A 24,895-nucleotide genomic window follows, 5' to 3' on the forward strand; every position below is an offset into this window, starting at 1 on the left:
GAATTCCCTAGGAGGAGTTCGTTCAAATACAACGCAAAAAGATCGCCGAAAGTGAAAATCTAAATCAAAATGGCCGACTTCCCGTGGGGTTTGGGGTATGGGTCCTAGTTTCGTACAAATCGGTGAAACATGGCGCCGGGGCTGCTGTTTTTTATTCTGTAGGGGGCGCTACAAACACAACGATTTTTGGTATGTGAACTTCAGGCACCAGTCTACACGTGCCCTGTGAATTTCATATTTATAACTATTACGGTCTCCGCAGAGTGATTTACCCTGCAACCAGAGCGGATTGTTGACACATTTATAAGTGAGCCTCAGGGAGCCATGGGAAAGCATCCTACCAAGTTTCATTTTAATCACACGTGCCAATGCTGAGATATAAACTTCTTCATTTTAAAGAGCGCCACCTTGTGGCTATGGCCTGAAATTGTGCACGATGCCTTAGGAAGACATGGGGAACTATGGACCCAATCTTGGCGTCAATTGGAGAAACCAATGTGGAGAAATGGTCCACTTCCTTTTTTGATGAAAAAATAAAAGGAAGTTCTAATTTTATAACATGCTTATTTTTTAAATATAAAAGTTCTTTAAATTACTTTTTTATAAAGGATGGTCTACAGATGCTACGTGAAAACTTTTGTGCGAATCAGACCAAGCGTGTAGGAGGAACACGAAAAAGTAGTTCATGGACATTTTGTGCTCTAGAGGAAAAAAAAATTCCGGGGGGTAATGGCCTATATGGGGAGATTCAGCTCCATTCACCGTACGCGTGGATATAAGCTTTTTGAATGTGCGACAAGCGATGTGAGTTATTAGCCTAAATCAATTTCCTGTTGCCACTAGGTGGCGCTCTCACTATTAGTGAATATTAATCACATAGATGTGTTCAGAGCCGGACTCTTATCAAACATGTGAAGTTTCGTTGCAGTCAGATCATGTATGCAGAAGTTATGACGAATCCCTCTTTCATGGCGAAGGTTTGAAATTGCATGCCACAGGATGCCATTGTTGACATTTCTTAGCGAACCTCAGGGAGCCATGGGCAAGCATCATACCAAGTTTCATTTTAATCACACGTGCCGTTGCAGAGATATAAACTTCTTTATTTTAAAGAGCGCCACCTAGTGGTGATGGCTGGAAATTGTGCACGATGCCTCAGGAAGACATGGGGAACTATGGACCCATGGTTGGTGTCAGTCAGACATACCAATGTGGAGAAATGGTCCACTCCACAGGAAGTGCTAATTTTACAACGTGCTTATTTTTTTTAAATATCAAAACTCTTTTAATTACTTTATTATTAGGACAGTTCCCAGATGCTACGTACAAAATTTCATGCGAATCGGACAAGGGACATGGGAGGAACAAGATAAAGTAGTTTATGGACATTATGCGCTCTAGAAAATAAAAAGTCGAGGCAGAAGTGGGCGGGGCTTATATGGGGAGATTCAGCTCCATTCACCGAACGTGTGGATATGAGTTTTTTGAATGTGCGACAAACGATGTGGGAGTTATTAGCCTAAACACACTTTTCATGATAGTAGTGCCACCTAGTGGCCAACCCAAAATTGACACATAGAATATCGAATTTTTCGCCACGACTGACAATAATAATTCCTTGAATTACAATAGGGCCTTGCACTGGTCAGTGCTCGCTCCCTAATAATAATTCCTTGCATTACAATAGGGCCTTGCACTGGTCAGCGCTCGCTCCCTAATAATAATTCCTTGCATTACAATAGGGCCTTGCACTGGTCAGTGCTCGCTCCCTAATAATAATTCCTTGCATTACAATAGGGCCTTGCACTGGTCAGTGCTCGGTCCCTAATAATAGGTAAGAATAAGAAACAGCAAATACAATAGGGACCTCCAGTGGTCGCTGGCTCGGTCCCTAATAAGAAACATAGCAAATACAATAGGGACCTCCAGCGGTCGCTGGCTCGATCCCTAGTAAGAAAAAGAAGAATTCCTTAAATTACAATAGGGCCTTCGCACGGTCAGTGCTCGGGCCCTAATTAAAACAACCAAGTGGGATAAAATTGACTAAGACTCATTTTCCCTGCCTGAGAAACACACCTTTGATTTGGTCTAAAAACAGCAGAAATATAAAGATAAAATTTTTTTAATTTTACAGTATAAGGATTAAAAAAAAGGAAGAAAATCTTTTTCTGTCTTCCACAGCACTTATCAAGTCCAGTCCAAGTTCCATTTTAACAGGTGACTTGTGGTAGTGCCAAGCACTATGGGTGAATGATTTTTAATTGGTTTAAAAAAACCTTAAAAACTAACACCGTGATTCCACCCGGTACGGCTCTATAACAGCTTGTCCTCCACACAGCTTCATGCCCCACCAGGAGTGTTTTGCCTGCCGATTTTGTGGATTTGGACTTTATCCCTAGACTTATGTGCTTCTACCCTGGGTAATTGTTCCTTTTTTTTTCTGTTTTTACAACTGGGCGTCTGTACAGGGTGTTTTATTTTGAAAATTGACTAGATTCTTTACACTGTTTCTTTGTCTGACTTCCTGCCAGCTGAAAATAGACCAGCTGGGTATTCTCCGTGGAGCAGAATGGAGAGATTCTTCTGATGGAACTACAAGCAGTGTCTATAAGGGCTGCGACGCAGGCATGACTGAATCAAGTCTTTAGCTACTATGATGCAGTGAGGAGTTCTTACCAGACAGAGTCTGAGCGAAGGAGGCACACAGCCTGAAGAAATCCCTGATGGTCTGCAGTCTCTTGAGGAAGAACACCTCCTCCATCAGCTGCCGCTGATTAAGGCTGTCAAAGAAGTGGAGCTGTGTGGCCCGTGCCTCCTTGAGAACATCTACCTTCCTCCAGGCCGATGGCACCTCCAGAGAACTCAGCTGAGGACAAAGAGGAGCAGTAGAAAATGGGGTTAGAGCGCCGATTGGTCACTCAGGGAAAAGCTGATCAATATTTACCACTGGCCTGTTTAAGACCGTACCACCCTGCACCAGCATTGTTTTTTGCCACAATGCTGCCACTCCCACAATCCACAAGTTCAGTTGCAAGCCAACAATCTAATAATTTTTTTTGTCTGAAGTCCTTGAAAAACTCTTAAGTATACATGATAATGGCTTCGGAGTGTAAATCGAAGGGTCTCATGGAAAATGCAGACCGACTGGCCCGCACAGACCTCTAGCCTGTGGTTTTTACGTAGGATTGAGGGCTTACATATAAATTAACAGACATGACACAGGGAAGAACATTCTGTATGTCATTCAAATGCTATTATTACAGTTATCATATTTGAATACAATTTGGAAGTTACCTTCTCTGTGAGCTGCCCAAAGGCAGTCTCTAGCTGGGTAAACATGCCATCAAAGGCCACCAACAACATCTGACCCGCAGACATCTTTGGTGTGTCCTGGCCTGGTCCATCCATGCTGCGAGGCTGAATCAGCTCAGAGTACTGAGCACGCAGCATCCTGAGCAAAAAAAATATTTTCATAGGTTTGTGTCTGCCAATGCTGTGTCTGATCATGACAAGTAGAACTCAATCCACAAACACAGCAACTACTTACCTGGTGATGTGCAGGCAGTGGTTGTGCCCGTCGTGGTCCAGGCCTGTGGTGGCCTGCAGACTGTCGGCCAAACCTTGCAGGCCGAGGCCGTCGGAGCTCTGCTCCACCAGCTGCTCCAACTCTGCCAACATTGACTCCAGGGTGGGCTCTCCTTTCACCATACAGCGCAGAGCTTCTGGAAAGATGATCTGACGGAAGTTGGTGTTTAGTTCCTACAAAGGAGACATTAGTCAGAAACCCCTGTACAACAAAACAAAAACATGACGGAAGCTCATTTCCATCCACAGAACAGCCTGCTTCTGGCTGTCAACGGTTGAATTCACCATGTTTTGGGGGTGCGCTTACCTGCAAGCAAGTGTACACAGCGTTGGCCAGGTACACAGCTTGTGTGGTAGCTGAGGGTGCAGGCAGCTCCAGGTCGTGGGGCAGAAGTGGGCAGCGTTGTAGCAGTGTTGCCAGGGCACTGACATTTCCAATCATACTGCTGAGCTCCTCCAGGAACCACGCCCCATCCCGAGATGTCAGGTCTACCAGCTGCTCTCCAGCACTGGCCGCTGCACCCTCCATCACCAGGTTCCGCCTGGAGAACAAAAAAAATGTGATCTCATTCTGTTCGACTGCAAATTTTATCTTTCCCTTTATTTTCTGAGTTACATGTTCCAGAAGCACCACATATAAATAGTTTGATGTTCTGAACAGAAATACAGATGAAAATAGCTTAGTTTAGCACTTCGTAGGATATTTTACCACCAACTGGACAAACAGCAGAGTGAAATGTGAACGAAAATTGGTTAAACCTGCAGAGTGTGCAGAGGGCAGAGGTGATGATTCCAGCCATGCTGAGGGAGCCCAACTCGCCATTCTCCCGTAGGTAGACTGTGATGCAGTGCTCAATCTCCTGGAGCTGCTCCTCGCAGGCTGCTGCAGTTGTGCACTCAGCCTTCAGTCGCTCTGCTTGGTGCATCACACGCTCGTTAGTGTCAGCCACTTGGTGCTGCAAAGTCAGCTCCACGCTGGACAAAAACTGGCAGGAGGCTGCAGGAGGCTGGGGAGCAAACAGCACCTCATATCTGTAAAGGGAGGAGGAAACAAAGCTCAATGATGAGTACAACAAAATGACATAATCTTAATGATAATGATATGATGGTGCAGAGGCAGAGCGGGTCGTCCCCTAATCAGAAGGTTGTTGGTTCGATCCCCGGCTCCTCCTTTCACATGTCAAAATATCCTTGAGCAAGATACTGAACCCCAAATTGCTCCCGATGCTGTGCATCAGTGTGTGAATGTGTATGAATGAGTTAGTTTCTGTTCGATGGACTTTGCCATCACTGTGTGAATGTGTGTGAAAGGGTGAATGTGGTATGTAGTGTAAAAGTGCTTTGAGTGGTCGGAAGACTAGAAAGGTACAGGTCCATTTACCATTTACCTTTTTCACAGCAGCCATTTTGACATAAAATAGGGTAAACTCAGGTGCTACCAATGATCAGGGTGCTGTTATTGTGGCATGTTAGCTCAGTAGAAAGGATCTGCTACACTAAATGGAAGTGGATTATCCTGAGGATAACATTTCTGGAAAGAGATGCTTTTTAGGGTAAACAACCTTGAGTAGGACAACCTGTTGCTTAGTAACAGTGACAGACAATAGCGTTTCAAGAATTTGCAAGAATCCACCAGGCCTTAACAAAACCAACCAATCAGAGCAGAGAAAGATAGTTGAGTCTCATTCCCAGGTCGTCAAATATTAATGTTGGGAATGAGACTAATCAATCATCTTCAAGCCACCAGCCCAAAGTGTCTTTATATCTTTATTGGCTCTGATTGGTTGTTTTCGTTCAGGCCCGGTGGAATCTTGCAGATTCCATTAGGAGCACTAGGAGGAGCCAGAGGAACCTGATTATCTGTCTCATGTTCTACTGTCAGGATATAGTGAAAGTTACAGCAAATATGACAAAAAGTTATTTAAAAAAACCTACTATACCTTTAATGAATGAAATAGAAAAATACATTGCTGTAGATTTCAGAATGCGACTGGTCGTACAGTCATATGAAAATAAACCACACCTTTGAACAATTTAGAAATTTGCCATGGAAATAGTATAAGGGTTCTTAATATTTTATATGATACCATAAAGGAAAAGCTTGCTGGAGTTCCTTACTGTCTGCAGACGTGCTGGCATTGCTCCGCTGTCATGTCTCTCAGCAGTTCCTCCAACCAAGCCTTCCACTGGTGGGCGCGATGGAGCAGCACGGTAGCCCGTGGGTACAACAGAGCCACTGTGGCATAGCTGTGCAGTTGCTCCAGGCAGCCATGAAGGGCCCCGCGGCGCTGCTGCAGCAAGGAGCTGACCTCTGTCTCCAGGCTCTCGCACTGGCTGATCAGGTGGGCCTGGCCTGCATTCTGCAGAAAGGCTGTAGCTGGTACATAGCTAGGAGGACCTGGAAGAATTGAACAACCAAGAACAAGATGTAACACAACTCAAAGAAACTACAAAAAATTGCTCAATATGGAATTTTAACAATACATTTCACCACACTTAAAGACATGAAGTTAGGCCTTAAAAAGTAGCAGCCTTTAAATTGTATTCTACTCTGCATGCTGGCAGGATGATCTTGGTGGAAATTTGCTTGATGACCCTCATAAGTCTAATAAACACCCAATGGTAGCTAGCTAATTAAATACATCATATCCAGGAATGTGTATAAAAATGGGGAAGCACATTTTACATAAAACCAAAGAAAATTGATTCTTAAAAACTAATTCATCCATTGCTTGCATCAGTTCCAGTGGCACTAACCAAGATCTATGGGGCTGCTGATGTCCTGCAGCAGGCTGGCCAGTTGGGTGGCCTCCAGGTTGGAGAATGCTGCCTGGTACTGGGAGATCCACTGGTCCAGGTCAGCCAGTTTGCTCTGAATGGCCTCCTGCACAGTCCGCTGCCGCGACTGCAGCTGAGTGTGCTCAGAGTACCTGTGATGAGGAGGGCTGGGTGAATAAGCTTTCATAAAATGGTGCTACATACAGTATTTATGAGCCACCTGCCTGGCTCCTCCCTGTATATAAAGAAGAGAAAATCCATCTCAAGTCTTAAGCATTTTGTGAAAGTCAGTCTTTGTTGAAATTACCGTATTTACAGTTATTGGTCTGTTTATTATTATTACGTTTAGGACCTTTCACTGCATTTTGACCCCCCCTGAACGTATACTTTTCGTGAATTTTATTTGGCGGGCCTGGTGCAATATCGGATATTCTATGCGTCACATTCAGGTCGGCCACTAGGTGGTGCTACTATCATAAAAAATGCGTTTAGGCTAATAACTCCTGCATACTTTTTCTCACATTCAAAAACCTTGTATCCATGATATGCAACGAAACTTCACGTTTGATAAGAGTCTGGCTCTGAACACGTCTATGTGATAATATTCAGAAATAGTGAGAGCGCCACCTAGTGGCAACAGGAAATTGTTTTAGGCTATTAACTCCCACATTAAATTAGCACTTCCTGTTGATTTTTCGTCAAAAAAGGAAGTTGGGCATTTCTCCACATTGGTATGTTCAATTGACACCAAACTTGGGTCAATAGTTGATTATCTGTCTTCATTATGCATCGTACACAATTTCAGGTCATCACCACAAGGCGCTTTAAAATGAAGAAGTTTAAACCACCGCAATGGAAAGGTATTAAAATAAACCTCGTTAGGTTTTTCCCCCCTCCCCCTCGGGCCCCAAGAAAGAAAAAAAAAATACGAATGTGGCGCGCAGAAATCCTACGCGGAGACCGTAATAGTTATGAATATGAAATTCACAGGACACGTGTAGACTGGTGCCTGTAGCTCACATACCAAAAATCGTGTTTGTCGCGCCCCCCTACAGGATTTCAAAAAAGCAGCCCAGGCGCCACGTTTCACCGATATGTATGAAAACTATTTGAATGAACTCCTCCTATGGAAATTCTGGGATCTGCTTCAAAATTGGTCAGTACAGTCAATTTGTGACTCTAAGTTGAAGGGCGTGTCCGTGGCATGCCGTCAAAGTTGGCCATTTTGAAGTCCGTGCTCATTTTCGGTGAATTTCCGCTTTGTATTTGAACAAACTCCTCCTAGGGAATTTCTGGGATCTGCTTCAAAATTGGTCAGTACAGTCAAAAAAATTTGCTGAATGAACGCTGTTCTTTTTGGGACTGTACGTTGAAGGGCGTGTCTCTGGCGTGCCGTCAAAGTTGGCCATTTTGAATCGAATGTCAAACTGTGATGTCATTTTTGGCATTTCAGGGCTTCTATTTTAACTAACTCCTCCTACAGGTTTTATCAGACCTACTTCAAAATTGGTCAGTACAGTCAAAAAATGTTGCTGAATGAACGCTGTTCATTTTGTGACTGTACGTTAAAGGGCGTGTCCGTGGCGTGTCGCCAAAGTTAGCCATTTTGAATTCCATGGTCTTTTTTTCGAAGTGATAAAACACAAACACCCCTCCACTCCCACCAGCCACATCTACAAACAATATTTCCTACGGAGTATTGTTCGTGGAATATTGTAGGAAACCGCTGGAAGTCAAGTATTAAATTGCAAGATAAATAGGGGACTTTACGTCAAACTGCGTGCCAGTGACGACTTGTCGAATTCAGCCGATTTGCCATTAAACAGTACTCATAACTTCAGCGTACGTGGTCCAATCTCAATGAAACTTCACGTGTTTGATAAGAGTCCAGCCCTGAACACGTCTACATGACAATATTCAGACAGTGATAGCGCCACCTACTGGCAACAGGAAGCAATCGCTGCGTGGCGATTTTGAGCTGATTTACGTGAGATTTTCATGTCGTGGTCCGCACGCGTTACGACGGCACATGATACGGCCGCAGCACGCCCCCAGTTTTGTGGAGTGCGAGGTCCCGTCCAACGCTGCTTGCAGCTTTAATTTAGAAATGTATTTCCCAAAATCCATGACCAAGAACAGACAGAGACTATGTAACTCGACATATAGAGGCCAAAAAGATTGAGAATTCTACCGGGAATGTTAATGAAGACGAAGGAGTGAAATGAGGTGAGCTGGGCGATATGAAGACGGCCAATTTACCAAAGATTCACTGAACAAAAATGCTGATGTGGTACATGAAAATTTAGCTAAAAATGTGGAGAATGCAATGCAATCAAGCATTTTGGGTGATGTCTAGGCAAACGCCGGCAGCAGAGCAAAAACACGGGAGGCTACCTTATTTAGAAATTTAGTTTACAGCATTCAAGACCAAGAACAGACATTCAATCAGGAAATGCAAGTTAAACACAATAGCACACAGAAATTAACATAACACGCCACCGAGTCCAACAAGCAAGTTACCGGTAGCAAGTTCACCATCCATTAAATTCTTCGTCCTCCGTAGGGCTAGGCCTACATAGTTGTATAACGGCTCTGGTTGTCACAAGCCTAGAGCGCCTTCTCGCGGCTGTGGACGGTAATGTTTAGGCTACTCCTCGTTTCATGTCGGAATTATTATTCATAAACATGTTAAATTTCATATATAAGTTGCACCTGACTATAAGTCGCAGGACCAGCCAAACTATGAAAAAAAGCACGACTTATAGTCCAGAAAATACGGTATTTCTTGTGTCTTCTGTTTTGATTCATTTTAACTTGGATTTGGAGTAAATGAATATTGTGCTGTTAGACCTTTGCTCGAGGGTGAGGATTAGATGATCTGGATGGTTCTCTGCCCCCTCCAGGAAGGCCATCTCCTCCTGAAGTTTGGCTTGTAGTTTTTCCCCCTGGCAGAGCAGCTCCTGCAGGACCAAGTACTCATCCACTGCCTCTTCCACTTGTGGCAACACTGCCAGCATCTCGTCACGATTCTTAAACCAGTTTACCTGCACACAGTCCACAGTCACACTCAAAATCCTTAAATGCTTTGCTTCTAGATAATTTGTGTGAAGTACTTCAATAAATCAAATGGTCTATCTTTGTAGGGGATACTTTCCATAATGTTGTAAGACACTTAGAATAGGAATATGAGCCTGTCAGTGGCAGAAACAACAACTTTTAGTGGACGTACTTTGATGGAAAGACTAACATTACAAGGAAGCCATAGTATTTTCTCATCTAACTCAGTGACTTTTGTTCAAACCAGCATAGGTGATTGTTGGAACAGTGGAAATACTAACAAAGACAGTTGTGGTGAGTTTTATTGTTTTTGTCCAGTTTAAATTGACTTTTAAAATTATTCAATTCAATTTATTTGTATAGTGCCAATTCATAACAGAACATATCTCAGGACACTTTTCAAAATAGAGCAGGTCTAGACCGAACTCCTTATAACATTATTTACAGAGACCCAACAGTTATCTGCTAGGTAAAATTACTGGTTTTCTCAAAAGGAGTCTGGTCAGCAGTAGCATGGCAAGTACATTTTGTATATATAACCCTTTAAATGAAATAGAGGGCATACATTGTCACCTCCCGAATTTCATTCTATTCAGACTGATTAAACATAATTTAGACAATTAGAGAAAATTAAAACTTTGCAGCAGTCAACTCTTGTCATGCCCTCACCTTAATCTCAGCCACCCTGGAGGAGAAGAGAGAGCGTGTGATGTCTCTCTCCATCTCCCTCTTGCTCTGCTTGCTGTCGGCCTGTTGGCCTCCTCCTCCATACACTGCACCAGCAAAGCCCACCTCCCCCCCAGCAGTCCAGTCCACCAGGGGATCATAAACAAAGGCCTCCAGCAGGGTGAGTAGGGTCTCTCTGCCCCGACGCATCATCTGAACCACCTGAAATGACACATCTGACTTTAGCAATTACTGCAGAGCAGCAGCTATCTGCAAGAAGCAGCAAACATTTTTATTAGAGATCAAGACTAGGTCCTGCACAGTCTTTGCCTTAAGGTTATGCATTTCAACAGGTGTATAAATGGTTTTACGATGAAGTCCTGAATGTGTGTGAATGTGATGTGGTGTCACCTGTTCGCAGGACAGCCTGAAGATACCCTCCACGCCAGTGACTCCCAGAGCAGTCTCAATGTTGTGGGTCATTCTGAATGGGACCTTCTCTGGCACCCGAAGGCTCTTCCCTAAACACATGCAAAAAAACATGCATACTGTCTTTTCTTATGGGTAACAGTTTGCTCAGGACTATTTTTATGACCTAATTTTTGATCAAGTAAGACATAATCAGCAGAAACAAATGAAACAGTAGCTCATAAGACAAGGCAGAGCGTACATATTGGACATAAAGTGGTTCTTAATGTCATTCTGATTACAGGTTAAATTTAAGACTTTAAGATGTTTTTAAGACCATTATGACTGCAATTTATGACCCATTTTACATCCATACTGGGAAAAAAAAATTACAAAGATATGAAGAAAAAATGGTATTGGTTCCATGTGGTTTTGTAGTTGTTGCAGCATTATCAATACAAATTTCTACCAAAAACACATTTAAATCTGTACCAGAAAATGAAAGTAACGTTAACTTCAGTAATCCCATGAATTTTAAAAGACCTTTCAAAATCATATTTAAGACTGTTGGGATCCAAGGATACCTTTAAATATGAACTTCATTTGTTCATTTGAAGTGTTTAACAGAAACACAAAAGAACATGTTGGAATATGGCCATGTGCTCAGGAATTCTCCTGAGGCCTGTATGTACCAGTAAAAGCCTGATTGTGGTAGTCTTTCAGACAAAGGGAACACGCCCGCCAGATAAGAGACCTCAAGTGGGGGTCACGGAATGCGGGGTGTGTTTTAAAAGCCATAAAATGACCAAACACCGGCCTGTCACCAAGGCTATTTAAGCCAGAGAGATGATTCGGTTCTCCCTCGCTCACACCCACACTGGGTGATAAGTTCTGGACCTCGGTGCAGCCTGACCCACCGACGACACACGACAATAGGATTATAGCACGGCACAAAGGCCTGCTTTTTCCTGTGATACCTGCACCAGCGGACATCGCACAGCAGACTGTTTGGACTTCAGAACCACAATTACTACTGGCTGACCCACGCAACTCGACCAAACTCTTTTTCATCTCCATTGGACTGTTGGTAACGTACTGGGCATAGACAGACAATTTAACAGAGTTAACGGATAAACAAAGACTGTTTAATTATTGTTAATGTTGCTGATGTGTTTTATTCAGGTTACTGTGGTATTGTGATGTTGATTTGATTAACTGAGGTTACTGTAGTAACTGTAGTCTTTGAGACAGTGCCAAGGTGCTGTTAGTTTAATGCTTCACATAGACCTCGTCTTTGCATACACCAACTCCCTTAAGGCACCGTTAAACTAAAAATCACACACACATATTTGGTCTAAGTACACGAGGAGAGGGATTCAAATCCTCCCGCTTCTTCTATCTCTCACCAGCATGTGTTTCACATCCTGAAACATCTGGTCAGAGGACCTTTTATGACACACACACACACACACACACACACACACACACACACACACACACACACACACACACACACACACACACACACACACACACACACACACACACACACACACACACACACACACCACCCCCCACCCACACCCCTTTAGTTCTTTTAAGTCGGACTGTATATTGTGTATCTTTCCTCTGTTTGCTTTTATTATATCTGGTTAATAAATGTTTGTGTTTACATAGCTGGCCTATTTAATTTCGTACAAGAGTGAGTGATACCAACCTCTTCTATGTAGAACTCCAATAGCTCCCACTTTAGCTATTATTAATGATTTTGGTTGTAATTATTAATTTAATTATTAATCTGATTTCTGAATTAATAGTTTAGTGTAATTTTTATGAGACTGATCAATCGATTATTGGTTATCGTTCCCTTATTTAAGGGTGGTGCCCTGAGGAACTTTAATATTAATTAAAGTAATTTTCTATTATCTTCTGATAATTATAATTTTTGATAACCATTAATTGATTAAACCAATACAGTTAGACCACTCTACCACCCTACGTCGTAGAGCCCGACAAGACATTTGAAGGCCTAAAAATCAGATAATTGGAATTTAGACCCTGCAGACACCCTGGATTAAAATGACTCAGCACACAGTTAAATAAACCAGTTGAAACTGACCTTTTTCAAAGCATACATTGTAGTCAATGTGCACCACCTCTCCAGTAGTCATGTCAATCAACACATTGTCAAGGTGGCGGTCGCCAAGGCCGATGATGTACCCCACCATCGACATAACAGCAGTGGATCTGGCATAAGACTGCAGCATGAAAGAAAAGGAATATCAACAAAACAGAAAATTCAGAGTGGACGCTTGAGCAAACACTGGACATGCTGTATTTTTTTTTTATGGTAAAGATTTTGTCATGAGTAAAAAAACAGTTAAATGTTTGATAATGCAAACAGCCGTGACTACCTGAGTGACCCTCCACCACTCACTGGGTGTGGTGCAGGAACACCACAGCTCCTTGGCCAGCAGGTTGGAAGGTGTGGCCTCCATTAACTCTTTCAGCACCTCCTTCATGACGCTCAGGGGCCAGTCTCGTCGTGTCACATCTAGACTGAGCCCCACTGCCTTTAGAGCTGGACCAATGCGGCTGTAATAGAGCTCACTAGGGCGGGGCACTGGAGGCACTGGCTGTTGCTGGAATGAGTCTTGGGCCTGGTCAGGACAAAAAAAAAACAAGTCAATGTAGTCAGAAAATGTCCTGGTGCAGTTTTGGTAAACAAATTGTGAGCGAGTGCAGAGGAGAATGTTACCTTCTGAGTCTGCAGCACAGTCTCTCTCTGCTGCCAGCGCTTGTAGAGGCCAAACAGTGGCGTGGCTCCGTCCACCCACTGGATAAGTCCTGATCTGGTTCCGAGGGGGGTAACAGAGTAGTGGCGGGCATGGAAGTGCGGCTGCTCCTGCTGGTTGATCTTGGTGAACATGGTGTTGACAATTGACAAAAACTGCATAATGCGCTCATCCAAATGCAAATCCTCCAGACCTGAGGGGACAAGATTTGAATCATTATTATCATTAGGGACCGAGCCAGCGACCGCCTATTGTCCCTTAGGCAGTGACATCTTATGAATCTTAAACATTTTTAAAGAACCATGTTGCCATGGCGAGGTGGCAAAAATCAGCTTTTGTGTTAACATTTGAACACTTTTTGGGGGGCTAAAACATTCCAGAAAAACTCATGAAACTTTGCACAAAATTCAATCATGGCGGAGGCTAAGGTATTGTCTTGGCCCCGCAGATGGGCGTTGCATAATGGCCCAGAATCAGCCCCCACGACACGTACGACTGACATGTACAGAAATTGGTACGCATGCGTACCATGATGGGACAAGCAAAAAAGCCTCTTGGACCCATAACCCAAACCCAACTGGAAGTCGGCCATTTTGAATTTCGTGTTCATTTTCGCCGATTTGCACACGTTGTATTTGAACAAACTCCTCCTAGGGAATTTATCGGATCAACTTCAAATTTAATCAGCGCAATCTAAAGACATTCATGATTAAAAGTTGTGCTATTTACAAAATTCTGTGCCTGTGGCGTCACATTTTAAGGATTTGCTATGAAAAAGAAGTTGTGATAACTTCAGTGTACATGATCCAATCTCAATGAATCTTCACGTTTAATAAGAGTCCCGCCCTGAACACGTCTAGCTCTAGTAATAGCGCCACCCACTGGCAACAGGAAGTAAGCGCTGCGTGGCAATTTTGATCTGATTTACGTGAAAGTTTCATGTTCTGGTCTGCATGTGTTACACCAGCACATGACGCGGCCGCAGCACACCCCGAGTTGCGTGGAGTGCGAGGGCCTGTTCATCTCTGCTTGCAGCTTTAATTAGGGACCGAGCCAGTGTCAACACTGGGAGGTCATTATTGTTTTTGCTAAAGTTATTATTATTTGGGTTAGTGTTAAAAGTAGGTTTAGGTAGGGGCGCCCAGTTAGCTTAGTGGGTAGAGCTGCCGACCCATGTACCAAGGTTGAGTCCAGTGTTGCTGCAGTGGCCCAGGGTTCGTGTCATCCCGTTTCTGCCCCCCTTTCGTGTCTATCTTCAGCTGCCACTATCATAAAGGCAATAAAAGCCCAATTTTTTTTTTTTTAAAGTAGGTTTAGGCTAATAACTCCTGCATCGTTTGTCTCACATTAAAAACACTATATCCACATGATAAGTGAATGGAGCTGCATAGGACACGCCCATTTCCGCCTAGAATCTTTTTTTGCTACAGCGCGAAAAGTCCATAAACTACGTTTTCGTGTTCCATCCATGCACTTTTGTCCGATTCGCACAAAACTTGTCACGTAGTAGTTTATATCTCCGCATCGGCACGTGTAATTAAAACGAAATATGATACGATGATTTCCCATGGCTACCTGAGGCTCGCTAAAAAATGTGTTAACAATCCGCCACTAGGTGGCGCTCCGGTGGCAGGGTAAATCACTGTGCGGAGACCGTATTAGTTATGAATGTGAAATTCACAGGGCACGTCTAGACTGGTGCCTGTGTCTTACATACCAAAAATTGTGTGTGTTTTATTTGAACAAACTCCTCCTAGGGAATATATCGGATAAATTTCAAAATTGGTCAGTACAATCAAAACAAACTGTAGATAAAAAGTGCTATTTGTGACTGTGTGTCAAGCGGCATGCCCATGGTGTGGCGTCCAATTTCAATGACTCGCACGAAAAAGGAAGTTGTGTAATGGTAGATTCAGTTTGTTTGTTTTGGCCACTGCAGATGCCCAACCTCCCCCTTCCTAACACAAGATGCCAGGTCCTTTTGCGTTTTGTAGATTGTGATGTCTGGACTCGGCTTTGCACCTGAATGCAAGATCCTGCAGGACGCCTCATATGCAAAACACACCAGCAGGGGGTCGGCCCCGATGCCTGCAGGGGGCAGAGGGGTGTGAAAGCACTTCTTGGAGGGCCAGACTCCTACAGCAGACAAAGGGGTGTGAAAGAGGTGGTCCTCAGGTATAAATGTTTAGATCTCCCCATGTTCGGGGTCTTTGACCGCTTGCATGTTGATTGACCTTTTCTTTGCAAAAAAATTAAAAACTTCTGCTTCTTCTATAGGCAGGGCTTAAAGTTTGAAAAAACCCTGAGCCTGAACTTTTTTCGACAGGGGGGGAAGAGGGTAGTGGATCCGACGCATACGCTAGGTGATTTGGCAAATTTTGGCATTGTGCTTGGTAGGGTACAAGATGACCTACCTTCGTGACGTCGTGCCACTAGTAACATATATTAGCTTCTTCGCGCACAACACACAGAAACAAGCACCTGGCTCTCTTAATTTTTGGCACCAGCTACCAAAAGGCTTGCTGTCTCCGCCCCTTTCTTCTATCCACGCCCAGCGCCATTTATTTTGAAGACCTTTTTCAGTAAGCACGTCTTCTTCAGGCTTCATGAATTTCCCCTCCATCTTTGGATTTCAGTGAAACAAACGCCGGCCTGGATGCTGCGTTTAAGACCACTCAGAGGTAACCGAGAAGTCATAGTGTACGCGCTACAGGTTAAGTCGGAAGAGAAAAGCGAAGTGTGGCAAATTGTCACTATCCGCTGAACACTGAAAACCTATGCAGCAGCAATTCATGCTTATTTTGGAAGAAGATGAATATACCTGTAATTTCCGAGTTTGACGCTGATCAATTCATTTTCCACAATTCACAGCCCGTTTTTCCCGAGTTGTCTGGAACGCAGCATCACCTGCTGCTGGCCTCCCGTGGTTACTGTTGCTATGTCTGTCACAACCTTCGGAGTACATCCACGGTCACAGCAACCGTAACTATGCACGTCATTGCGTGTGCATAGTTACGATTGCTAACTTTGGATTGGACAGTAGCGGTTTGAGGGAGGGGCTTGACAATATCCTGCATCAACAGGTTATTTTTTAATGTTTACTTTTTTTTTTTTAATGAATCGCGGTCAAACTCCACACTGGCACGGTGCTGGAATACTTTAAGCCCTGTATAGGGGGGAAAAAAAAAGGAACCAGTACATGAATTTTTGTATTGAACATCCAAATTCGATTTGACACACAAAATTCGGATAAGTCGGATACAGTCCTAATTAGGGACCGAGCCAGCGACCGGCAAGGTCCCTATTGTTTTTGCTTCGTTTCTTATTATTAGGGACCGAGCCAGCGACCGCTGGAGGCCCCTATTGTTTTTGCTCGATTTCTTCTTCTTACCTATTATTTTTAGCCCCCATTGACTGCATTTTTGCTCCCTGAACATATACCAAAAGTCAATTTTATTTGGCAAAGTTGTCAGGCCTGGTGAAAATGGGGATTTTCTATGCGTCGCTTAAAGTGCGTTTAGGCTAATAACTTCTGCATAGTTTGTCGCATATTCATAAACCTTATATCCACGCGTTCGGTGAATGGAGCTGAATCTCCCCATATAGGCCCCGCCCACTTCCGCCTATAATTTCTTTTCGTTAGGGCGCGAAATGTCCTTAAATTACTTTTTCGTGGTCCTCCTACACGCTTTTTCCGATTCGCATGAAATTTTTCACCTAGCACCTGGGGACCGCCCTGGCAAAAACAGTAATTTGAACATTTTTGAAATTTCAAAAAATATATATAAAATTCCAACTTCCTGTAGATTTTTCGTCAAAAAAGGAAGTGGACTATTTCTCCACATTGCTATGTCCGATTGACACCAAACTTGGGTCCATAGTTCCACACAGCATCGTGCACAATTTCAGGCCATCGCCACTAGGTAGCGCTCTTTAAAATGTAGAAGTTTATATCCCTACAACGGTATGTGTGATTAAGATGAAACTTGGTACGATGCTTCCCCATGGCTCCCTGAAGCTCGCTAAAAAATGTGTCAACAATCCGCCACTAGGTGGCGCTCTGGTGGCATGGTAAATCACTGTGCGGAGACCGTAATAGTTATGAATATGAAATTCACAGGGCACGTGTAGAGTGGGGCCTGAAGCTCACATACCAAAAATCGTGTTTGTCGTGTGTAGCGCCCCCTACAGGATAAAAAAACAGCAGCCCCGGCGCCACATTTCACCGATATGTACGAAACTCGGTAGGCATGTGTAACATGCCGGGACGTACAAAAAAGCCTCTTGGACCCATACCCAAAACCCCACAGGAAGTCGGCCATTTTGATTTTCACTTTCAGCGAACTTTTCGTGTTGTATTTGAACGAACTCCTCCTAGGGAATTTATCGGATCTGCTTCAAAATTTGTGAGTACAGTCAAAAAATGGTGCTGATTAAAAGTTGTGCTATTTGTGCATGTACGTTGAAGGGCGTGTCCGTGGCGTGCCCTCAAAGTTGGCCAGGTTGAACCAAATGTCAAACTGTGATGCCATTTCCGGCATTTTGCAGTGATTTTCAGCATTTTTTTGCGCTGTATTTGAACAAACTCCTGCTGTGCTATTTGAGACTGTACGTTGAACGTCTATGGCGTGAGGTCAAAATTGGCCACTTTGAATTCTGTCGTCATACAAACTGAAAAGTTGAGCTGTGACTGTACATTAAACGGCGTGCCAGTGACAACTTGTCCATTTCAGCAGATTCGCCATAAAATAGTGCTCATAACTTCAGTGTGCAGTGTCCAATCTCCAATAAACTTAATATATTCTGAAACAGTTTTGCCCTGAACACGTCGCGTAACTTCAGCGTACGTGGTCCAGTCTCAATGAAACTTCACGTGTGTTATAACAGTCCCGCCCTGAACTTGTCTACATGACAATATTAAGACATAGTGATAGCGCCACCTACTGACAACAGGAAGTAAGCGCTGCATGGCAATTTTGAGCTGATTTACGTGAAATTTCATGTTTTGGTCCACACGTGTAACGACGGCACGTGGCGCGGCCGCATCACGACCCGAGTTGCGTGGAGTGCGAGGTCCCGCTCAACGCTGCTTGCAGCTTTAATTAGTTAATGGTTACTGTAGCCATGTAGATATATTTTTGACAAGTATGTTCTATAAGTATAAAGGCAAGAGTGCAGTTGATGTTAATGTCCCCCTTAACAAATAAGTATAAATCTAGTTCAAGGAAATAAAACCATTCTCCTTTAAACTGCAATGAAACTGCGCACAGTGTAACTGGATTGAATGTTGAATGTTCTTCGGGTGAGATAAAGGCTATTCTTGTAAGAACCCTTTTTATTTGTTTCCCCCCCCATACTGGCTGCTGTGAGCTGTCTCCTACCTTTAAAAAGGTATGGGTAGCTGCGTCCATCTGAGCCCAGAAAGAAGAGCTTCTTTGGCTTGGTCTTAGTGGGCAGGATGGTGATGGTGTTGCCCACGTTCTGTATGGTGACGGCGTCTGACGCAGACACCTCGCCTGGCAGGGCCATCTCGGTTTTGGTCATAGACACCAGGCGAGGGCTGATCTCATCCAGATGAAGCAGATAGCTGGCTCGCTTCTGAGCACGCTGCTGCAGGCTCATCATGATCTGACAAACACCCACAACACTTAGTCAAGCTTGTTGTGTTGTGTACAATGCATAATGATTGTATTGATGATTGTATGTATAGAAAGAGTATATAACTATCATAAGCCTAAAACCATGCTTACAGGTCTCTCTGACACACACCTGCTTGAAGGGGAGCCAGCTGCTGGCGGGGTTGGCAGGGTTTGCAGGGTTTCTCAGTCGCTCCAGGGCAGAGACAATGGCATTACCATAGGTTTGCTGGAACCAGGTCTCATGTGGAGTCTCTGCTGGAGCTGCTGTGATGCTGCAGACGTGATCCAGGGCAAAAACCACGGGCCGCATAAGAGCAGAGTGCTTCTCACGCATAATGGCAATCTTTTCATCCCTGCAGCACAACAAAGAGTATAACTAGACTTGCAAGTATAATCCAGGCAGCCCAGTGCAATTTGGACCTGGAAAGCAAGGGCTTTAACAGGTGGTTTAACATCAGTGATGAAGTTGCAGAGTTTAGGCAAACCAATGGAAGCTTCTTGGCATCGCGATTAAACTCTGGATAGCATCTGTTTAACTGATATTTCAAGTTGACTTTAAATATTGTCTGATCATTGGCCTGCAGAATGGGAGGACTGCCGTTTGCTGCAATGCCTCATTTGGTCTGAATACAGACCTTAAAAAAGCTATACTCTTCACAGACACTCCAGAAGGCAGCATGAATTGTCATATTTAAATTTGATTGTGTTTATTTTGAATGAAAAAAACTTGTTTTCCTTTTTAATTAACATGACCATACTTTTAATACATCCTGCATAAGCACATGAATTTCAGTGGCATTTGGAGCACTTTTTAGATCTTGGTGGTTTTTATATTTGAACCGGATGAAGGATTTTAGTCTTGATCTTAAATTGTCATAATCTGAACCAAAATGAGAGTCAAAATGAAGACAAAACCGAAGGGAACATAGAAACTGTACTTTCAATTTAGACTAATAACTACCAGAACATAGACTCACAGGTTAAATGCAGCTGTTAGTGAGAAATTGCCTACAACTGAGGATCTCGGTTTCTAAGGTCTATGTAGGTCAGCCTCACCTGCGCAGTGTGTTGTTGTTCTGCACTCTCTTGACCTCATCCTCCAGCTGCTGGATCCTACGCAGGACGTGCATGTGTTGCTGTTGTAAGACGCCCAGCCACAGCTCATCCCACAGTAAGGTCACTCTGCGCAGCTCACCCACCAGCTGCTGGACCTGGTTGGCACACAGGACTGGTTACCAGCTTTTCAAGACTACAGCATGAATCTTATCTGCAGGCCCTGTATGTGTCCACCAACATAGGTGTTTTGTTTTTTATCCTGAACAGGACTCAGGACTGTGTGGGCACGTACACACTGTGCTTGACTGCTAACTCCCTCACTCTGAAAGTTCCCTTTTGGGAAGTTCATGACTGATGACTATATAGTCTTGTAATATGGATGCTTTTTTCAGCTACAGCTGATATAAGTAACACGAACAGTGTAATGCTGGTATTTTGCAAATAATCTTACATAGGGCTTGCCAAAGACTGCAAGAGCTGGAATGTTTCCAGCATGAGACTGGAACAAACTCTCTGTGTAGCCTCCTACCTGAAGCACCATGGTAGGGTTTGCAAAGGACAGTTTCTCCACAATCTTGCTGTAACAGTCCTGCATCATGGCTTGATCTTGACTGGAGCAGAAGGTTGCGAGCTGTTCTCCAGATCCTTCTTGTCCGCCACTCTCTGGCTGCTCCTCCCCCTCCCCACCCAGGCCCTCTTCCTGCATGCTGCCCAAGAAGGTGGGCAGAGCTGACGGCAATTTACTCCCTGTCAATACATTTGATCTTAAGTTAAACAAATCTACAGTATATACATATCTATTGGTATCACAAATAATTTTTATTGTCATTAAGGCCACTAAATTGATATTTTCACTTAAATACCATTTTGTATCAATTTTGACCAGTGGTGGTCATCTGTTCCACTGTTAACAGAAGCCAAACAGTGAAGATAATGAGAATAAATCACTTCTAATAAAATTAATGAGACATGTTAACTGCACACAGCCAGGTCAACAGAGTTTCAGAATACCTGCATTCTGAGCCTCCCCTCCCAGGGAGAGTGAGCCCACAATGGCGGGGTAGAGGATGAGATGCGGAGAGTCCTGGGCCACTCGACAAAGCAGGCTGCATATGCTCTGTCGGATGTAAGCCTCTGGATGGTTGAGGCGGGAAAAGAGCTGGGGGATGATACCTAGGGAAGGACACACGTTATCACATAATGCAGCAGTATGCTACAACAGAAAGGTGAGGTGAGAAACTGGTCGTCATAGAGATGGGGAGGAAGCGAAAACTGTTTATACACAGGGATATAATTGTTTAAACACGGGATAGCGACACATGTTCATGGTGTTACTGTACTCCACGGTTGAAAACCTTAAACTCTGAGCAAATTAAATGTCACACTGTAGCCGCCAAAAAAGGAAACGTTCGCTACGGAAATAAAAGCTTACTTGAAGTTTAGACAGATTTACCAAGGTCGAGGGATAATACACAATGACAGTCATTCTCTCCTCACTCACACTTCACTGGAAGAAATGGCAATTGTCGCCAAAATGTGGCTGTAGGTGTGTGTGACCAATCGGTAGGTGTGCATATTCTGACCCTATGGGCTGACCAAGAGCCAGTCAAATCAAAACTAAACCTTTCCTGCATATAACCAGCTTTTGCCTACTCCTCTTTTCTATTCTGTTCATCTGATATACATGATTGCAACAGCCAGTGCATCGATGACTCAGATAGTTAATCTTATTCTTGTGCACACAAGACAAGAACAAACTCTCCTTTGGACACTATTTGTATGGGAAGAATTCACTTGTGGATGCTTATTATGCATTAGAACATACCCCTCCAGGGTGCTGTAGGGGTTGAGGCTAAGCCTAGCTCAAGCCCTTCCCTCAGTTCACCAGCATGCTTCACCAGCAGACGGAGAAGACGCAGGGTTGCCATGACGATCACATCGTCATTGCTCTGTTTGGTGTTGTGACAGGACAGCAGGAGTTTAGGGTCATCCTCATCAATAGGGACCTAAAACACACAATACACACTTACGAAGGACTGAGTCATAGTCAGCCACAACATAACAGCAACACACTGTTTGTCATTAGGTTTCACCTGTCCAGCATTCAGCTTGAGGAAGGTAAAATAGGCCTGGCAGGACACCCGGTACAGGCCGAAGATGCGGTCCACCACCCGTCTCCAAACCCGGATCAGACCATCTGTGACGGGCTGGCCCGCCTCTCCCAGCCAAGGGCACGAGGCGATCAGCTGCCGCCAGATCACTTCCACCATGTCGTCCTCGTCTTCCTGCTGTAGAGCCATGTCCTCATCCTGACACACAACAAAGTAGTAGGATCAGAACAATCTGCACTGCTGAGCAGTGATCTGTTAATAATGCATGTAGTGCACACGCTGAGCATTAATGCAGCTTCTTGCAGTTGCTCCTGCTTGCCTTCTTATTATATACTGTTATATACCCTACCTGTATGCCAGTGGGTCGACACATGGCCTGTCCGAGAATGCTGAAGATGGTGTCTTTGTCTTCTTCACTGGTGGTTGCTGGCAGCAGCTCCTCTATCTCCCTTTTCTCCCCAGGAAGAAGAGGCAAACCCTCTCCTTGGCTGGAGAGAAAAAAAAATTTCAATTAGAAATATTACTACAGAATGCTGCTTACTGGCTTGGAAATACAAACAATGAGTTTTGAAAGGAAGTTTTCCTTGCCGCTGTCGCCAAGTGCTTGCTCATGATGGGAACTGTTGGGTCTCTGTAAATAATTTTATAAGGAGTTCTATTTTGAAAAGTGTCCTGAGATAACTTCTGTTATGATTTGGCGCTATACAAATAAAATTGAATTGAATAAATAACAACAACATTATCAATGTGGTATGGTAGAGTTAACTGTAATAGATCATAAAAGGTGAAGCTCCAAGCTGGTAACTATACATCTAGTCCACTGTCTGCACATACCTGGCATTATCCACCACCTTCCTGCCCCAACGGTAAGCCCAGCTGGCCAGGGCTGCCCAGGACTTTGCCAGCTCTGGAGCCAGGCTGGTGGAGAGCTGGTAAAGTTGGCCCAATACGAAGTCTGGCTCCCCAACACCAACACTCACTGCACAGGGAACACCACCAAGATTAAAATTTAAATAGAATGTAATCAAGAACTGTTAAAATACAGCAGCGTAGGCCGACCCTATTCAGGTACGGACAGTTCACCTAGGAGACAGCTTTATTCCTAATAAGATGATTATTGTTTTTGACTGATGTTGAATCCTGAAAAAAAAAAAAAAAACAGTTCAAGAATGAGAGCTAATATGGAGGAAAAGCAGTCCTCCCAGTCCATACTTCTCTTCCCAATAGTTTACGTCTGGAGCCATGATTGCATTGTGTCATTTTACCTACAATCACTTTTCAACTCGTAACTAATCATGGATGTATGTGCATGCTATGTGCATGAATGTGACTGCCTAACTGGCCAATATTGAAACAAAATATTACAGGAAATAAAAACTTATATTAAAGGGGATCTATTATGCTAATTTCAGCTCTATATTCTCAGTCTGAGACTTCACTAGAGTAGCTTTGCATGATTCACTCTTTAAAATCATCCTTATTTATCTTATACTCGTCCTTCATGCAGCCCTTCAGTTCATCCTCTGTCTGCAACAGCCATCTCTTTAAGCAGTCTGAATTCTGAGCTTTTTGCTTACAGGGATTACTTTTACATACGTTTACCAAATTTTTTGACACTTTGGCCTCCTTTAATATCAATATCTAACATTGTAACATTATATGACAGAAAACAAGGAAAAGGAAATACCAGTCCTTTAAATAACATTTCAGTGAACTTATAGTACTGTCATTAAAAATTTTGTAGTATTATTTTGACAGTGTTGTTTCATCAGTTATAACGAGTTCGGTCTAGACCTGTTCTATTTGAAAAGTGTCCTGAGATAACTTCTGTTATGATTTGGCACTATACAAATAAAATTGAATTGAATCAGTTTCAATAATTATTTATTTTTTAAATCAGATATTCCTCTTTGTACCACTAGAGGCAGCTTGCGTACCACCAGTGATACACAGACCACTGTTTGAGAGCCAGTGATCTAGAGGTATGAAGACTTTAACATGTGTCGGGTATGAATACTTTTCTATCTTATTAATCTAGGTGAGTTTGTATTGTAAATGTTACCTGAGGTCTCAGCGACGATGTGAGGAATGCCCTGTTCTTCGAGGGGAAACTCCAGCAGAGCAGAGATATTCCTGCTCAGAGGTGACATGCTGCTCACAGCATTGGATGAGTTTACTGCTCCTGGCTTCTTTACAACCTAGACCAAAACATCACCAGTCCTTATAGGTTATTTACCCCCCCTTAATAATACCACCACTTGTTGTAAATGAGGACTAAATTATAATAAGGAAAACAATTCTTGTGTTTGACAGCTAAATAGCACTGTGTAAAGAAAGTAAACAAATCACTGCTGTGTATTTTTTTTACTTTTACAAAAAATGATCAGAATATTCCCAATACCAATAAACATCTCAGTAACATCACATACATTTCAAAACAGTGAAATTGAGAGCACATTAAAGGTAGAGCTGTATTGAAAGGTAGGCATGCCTGTTTAAGCTGAGGTGTCATGTCCTTCCAGTCAGCCAGCAACCATTTGCAGAGTGTCAGCAGTGAACGGCAGGCAGCTCCTTCATTCTTCCCCACATGGCAGTAGGACAGAGCAGCCCTGCTCAGCATCTCCATGGCTGTCATGGACTGGCCTTTAGACAGAGACATTGCTTAGAGGAAACTGAGGACCGTGTTCTGAGCAATACATTTAAAACACAATTGAGAAATTGACGTGTGCTAATGCGTGCAGGCTCATTCACTGTGAGATGTATTTACCATGAAAGGAAAGATTAATGTAGAACCTAACAT

The 24,895-nt window shown here is 43.5% G+C and overlaps 1 protein-coding gene across 2 annotated transcripts in view; it reads right to left on the bottom strand.

The window, feature by feature from the left end:
• The window catches only part of smg1 (SMG1 nonsense mediated mRNA decay associated PI3K related kinase), a 92,450-nt gene that overhangs the window by 22,780 nt on the left and 44,775 nt on the right, over positions 1-24,895 (bottom strand). For both annotated transcript variants that reach the window (XM_051386807.1, XM_051386808.1), the window contains 24 exons: positions 24,587-24,738; positions 24,158-24,293; positions 22,930-23,074; positions 22,445-22,583; positions 22,078-22,293; positions 21,810-21,990; positions 20,996-21,157; positions 20,514-20,731; positions 19,985-20,139; positions 19,059-19,281; positions 18,671-18,917; positions 13,253-13,482; positions 12,909-13,154; positions 12,614-12,752; positions 10,498-10,607; positions 10,090-10,308; positions 9,214-9,407; positions 6,343-6,515; positions 5,704-5,983; positions 4,345-4,617; positions 3,893-4,127; positions 3,548-3,759; positions 3,295-3,451; positions 2,677-2,866 (listed from right to left, as the gene is read on the bottom strand). In XM_051386807.1, the coding sequence (XP_051242767.1) occupies positions 2,677-2,866; positions 3,295-3,451; positions 3,548-3,759; positions 3,893-4,127; positions 4,345-4,617; positions 5,704-5,983; positions 6,343-6,515; positions 9,214-9,407; positions 10,090-10,308; positions 10,498-10,607; positions 12,614-12,752; positions 12,909-13,154; positions 13,253-13,482; positions 18,671-18,917; positions 19,059-19,281; positions 19,985-20,139; positions 20,514-20,731; positions 20,996-21,157; positions 21,810-21,990; positions 22,078-22,293; positions 22,445-22,583; positions 22,930-23,074; positions 24,158-24,293; positions 24,587-24,738 (4,632 nt within the window). The remainder of the gene's footprint in view (positions 1-2,676; positions 2,867-3,294; positions 3,452-3,547; positions 3,760-3,892; positions 4,128-4,344; positions 4,618-5,703; positions 5,984-6,342; positions 6,516-9,213; positions 9,408-10,089; positions 10,309-10,497; positions 10,608-12,613; positions 12,753-12,908; positions 13,155-13,252; positions 13,483-18,670; positions 18,918-19,058; positions 19,282-19,984; positions 20,140-20,513; positions 20,732-20,995; positions 21,158-21,809; positions 21,991-22,077; positions 22,294-22,444; positions 22,584-22,929; positions 23,075-24,157; positions 24,294-24,586; positions 24,739-24,895) is intronic.

The sequence above is a fragment of the Dicentrarchus labrax genome, unplaced genomic scaffold (genome assembly GCF_905237075.1).
Source record: "Dicentrarchus labrax unplaced genomic scaffold, dlabrax2021, whole genome shotgun sequence".
In the NCBI taxonomy this organism is placed as follows: Eukaryota; Metazoa; Chordata; class Actinopteri; family Moronidae; genus Dicentrarchus; species Dicentrarchus labrax.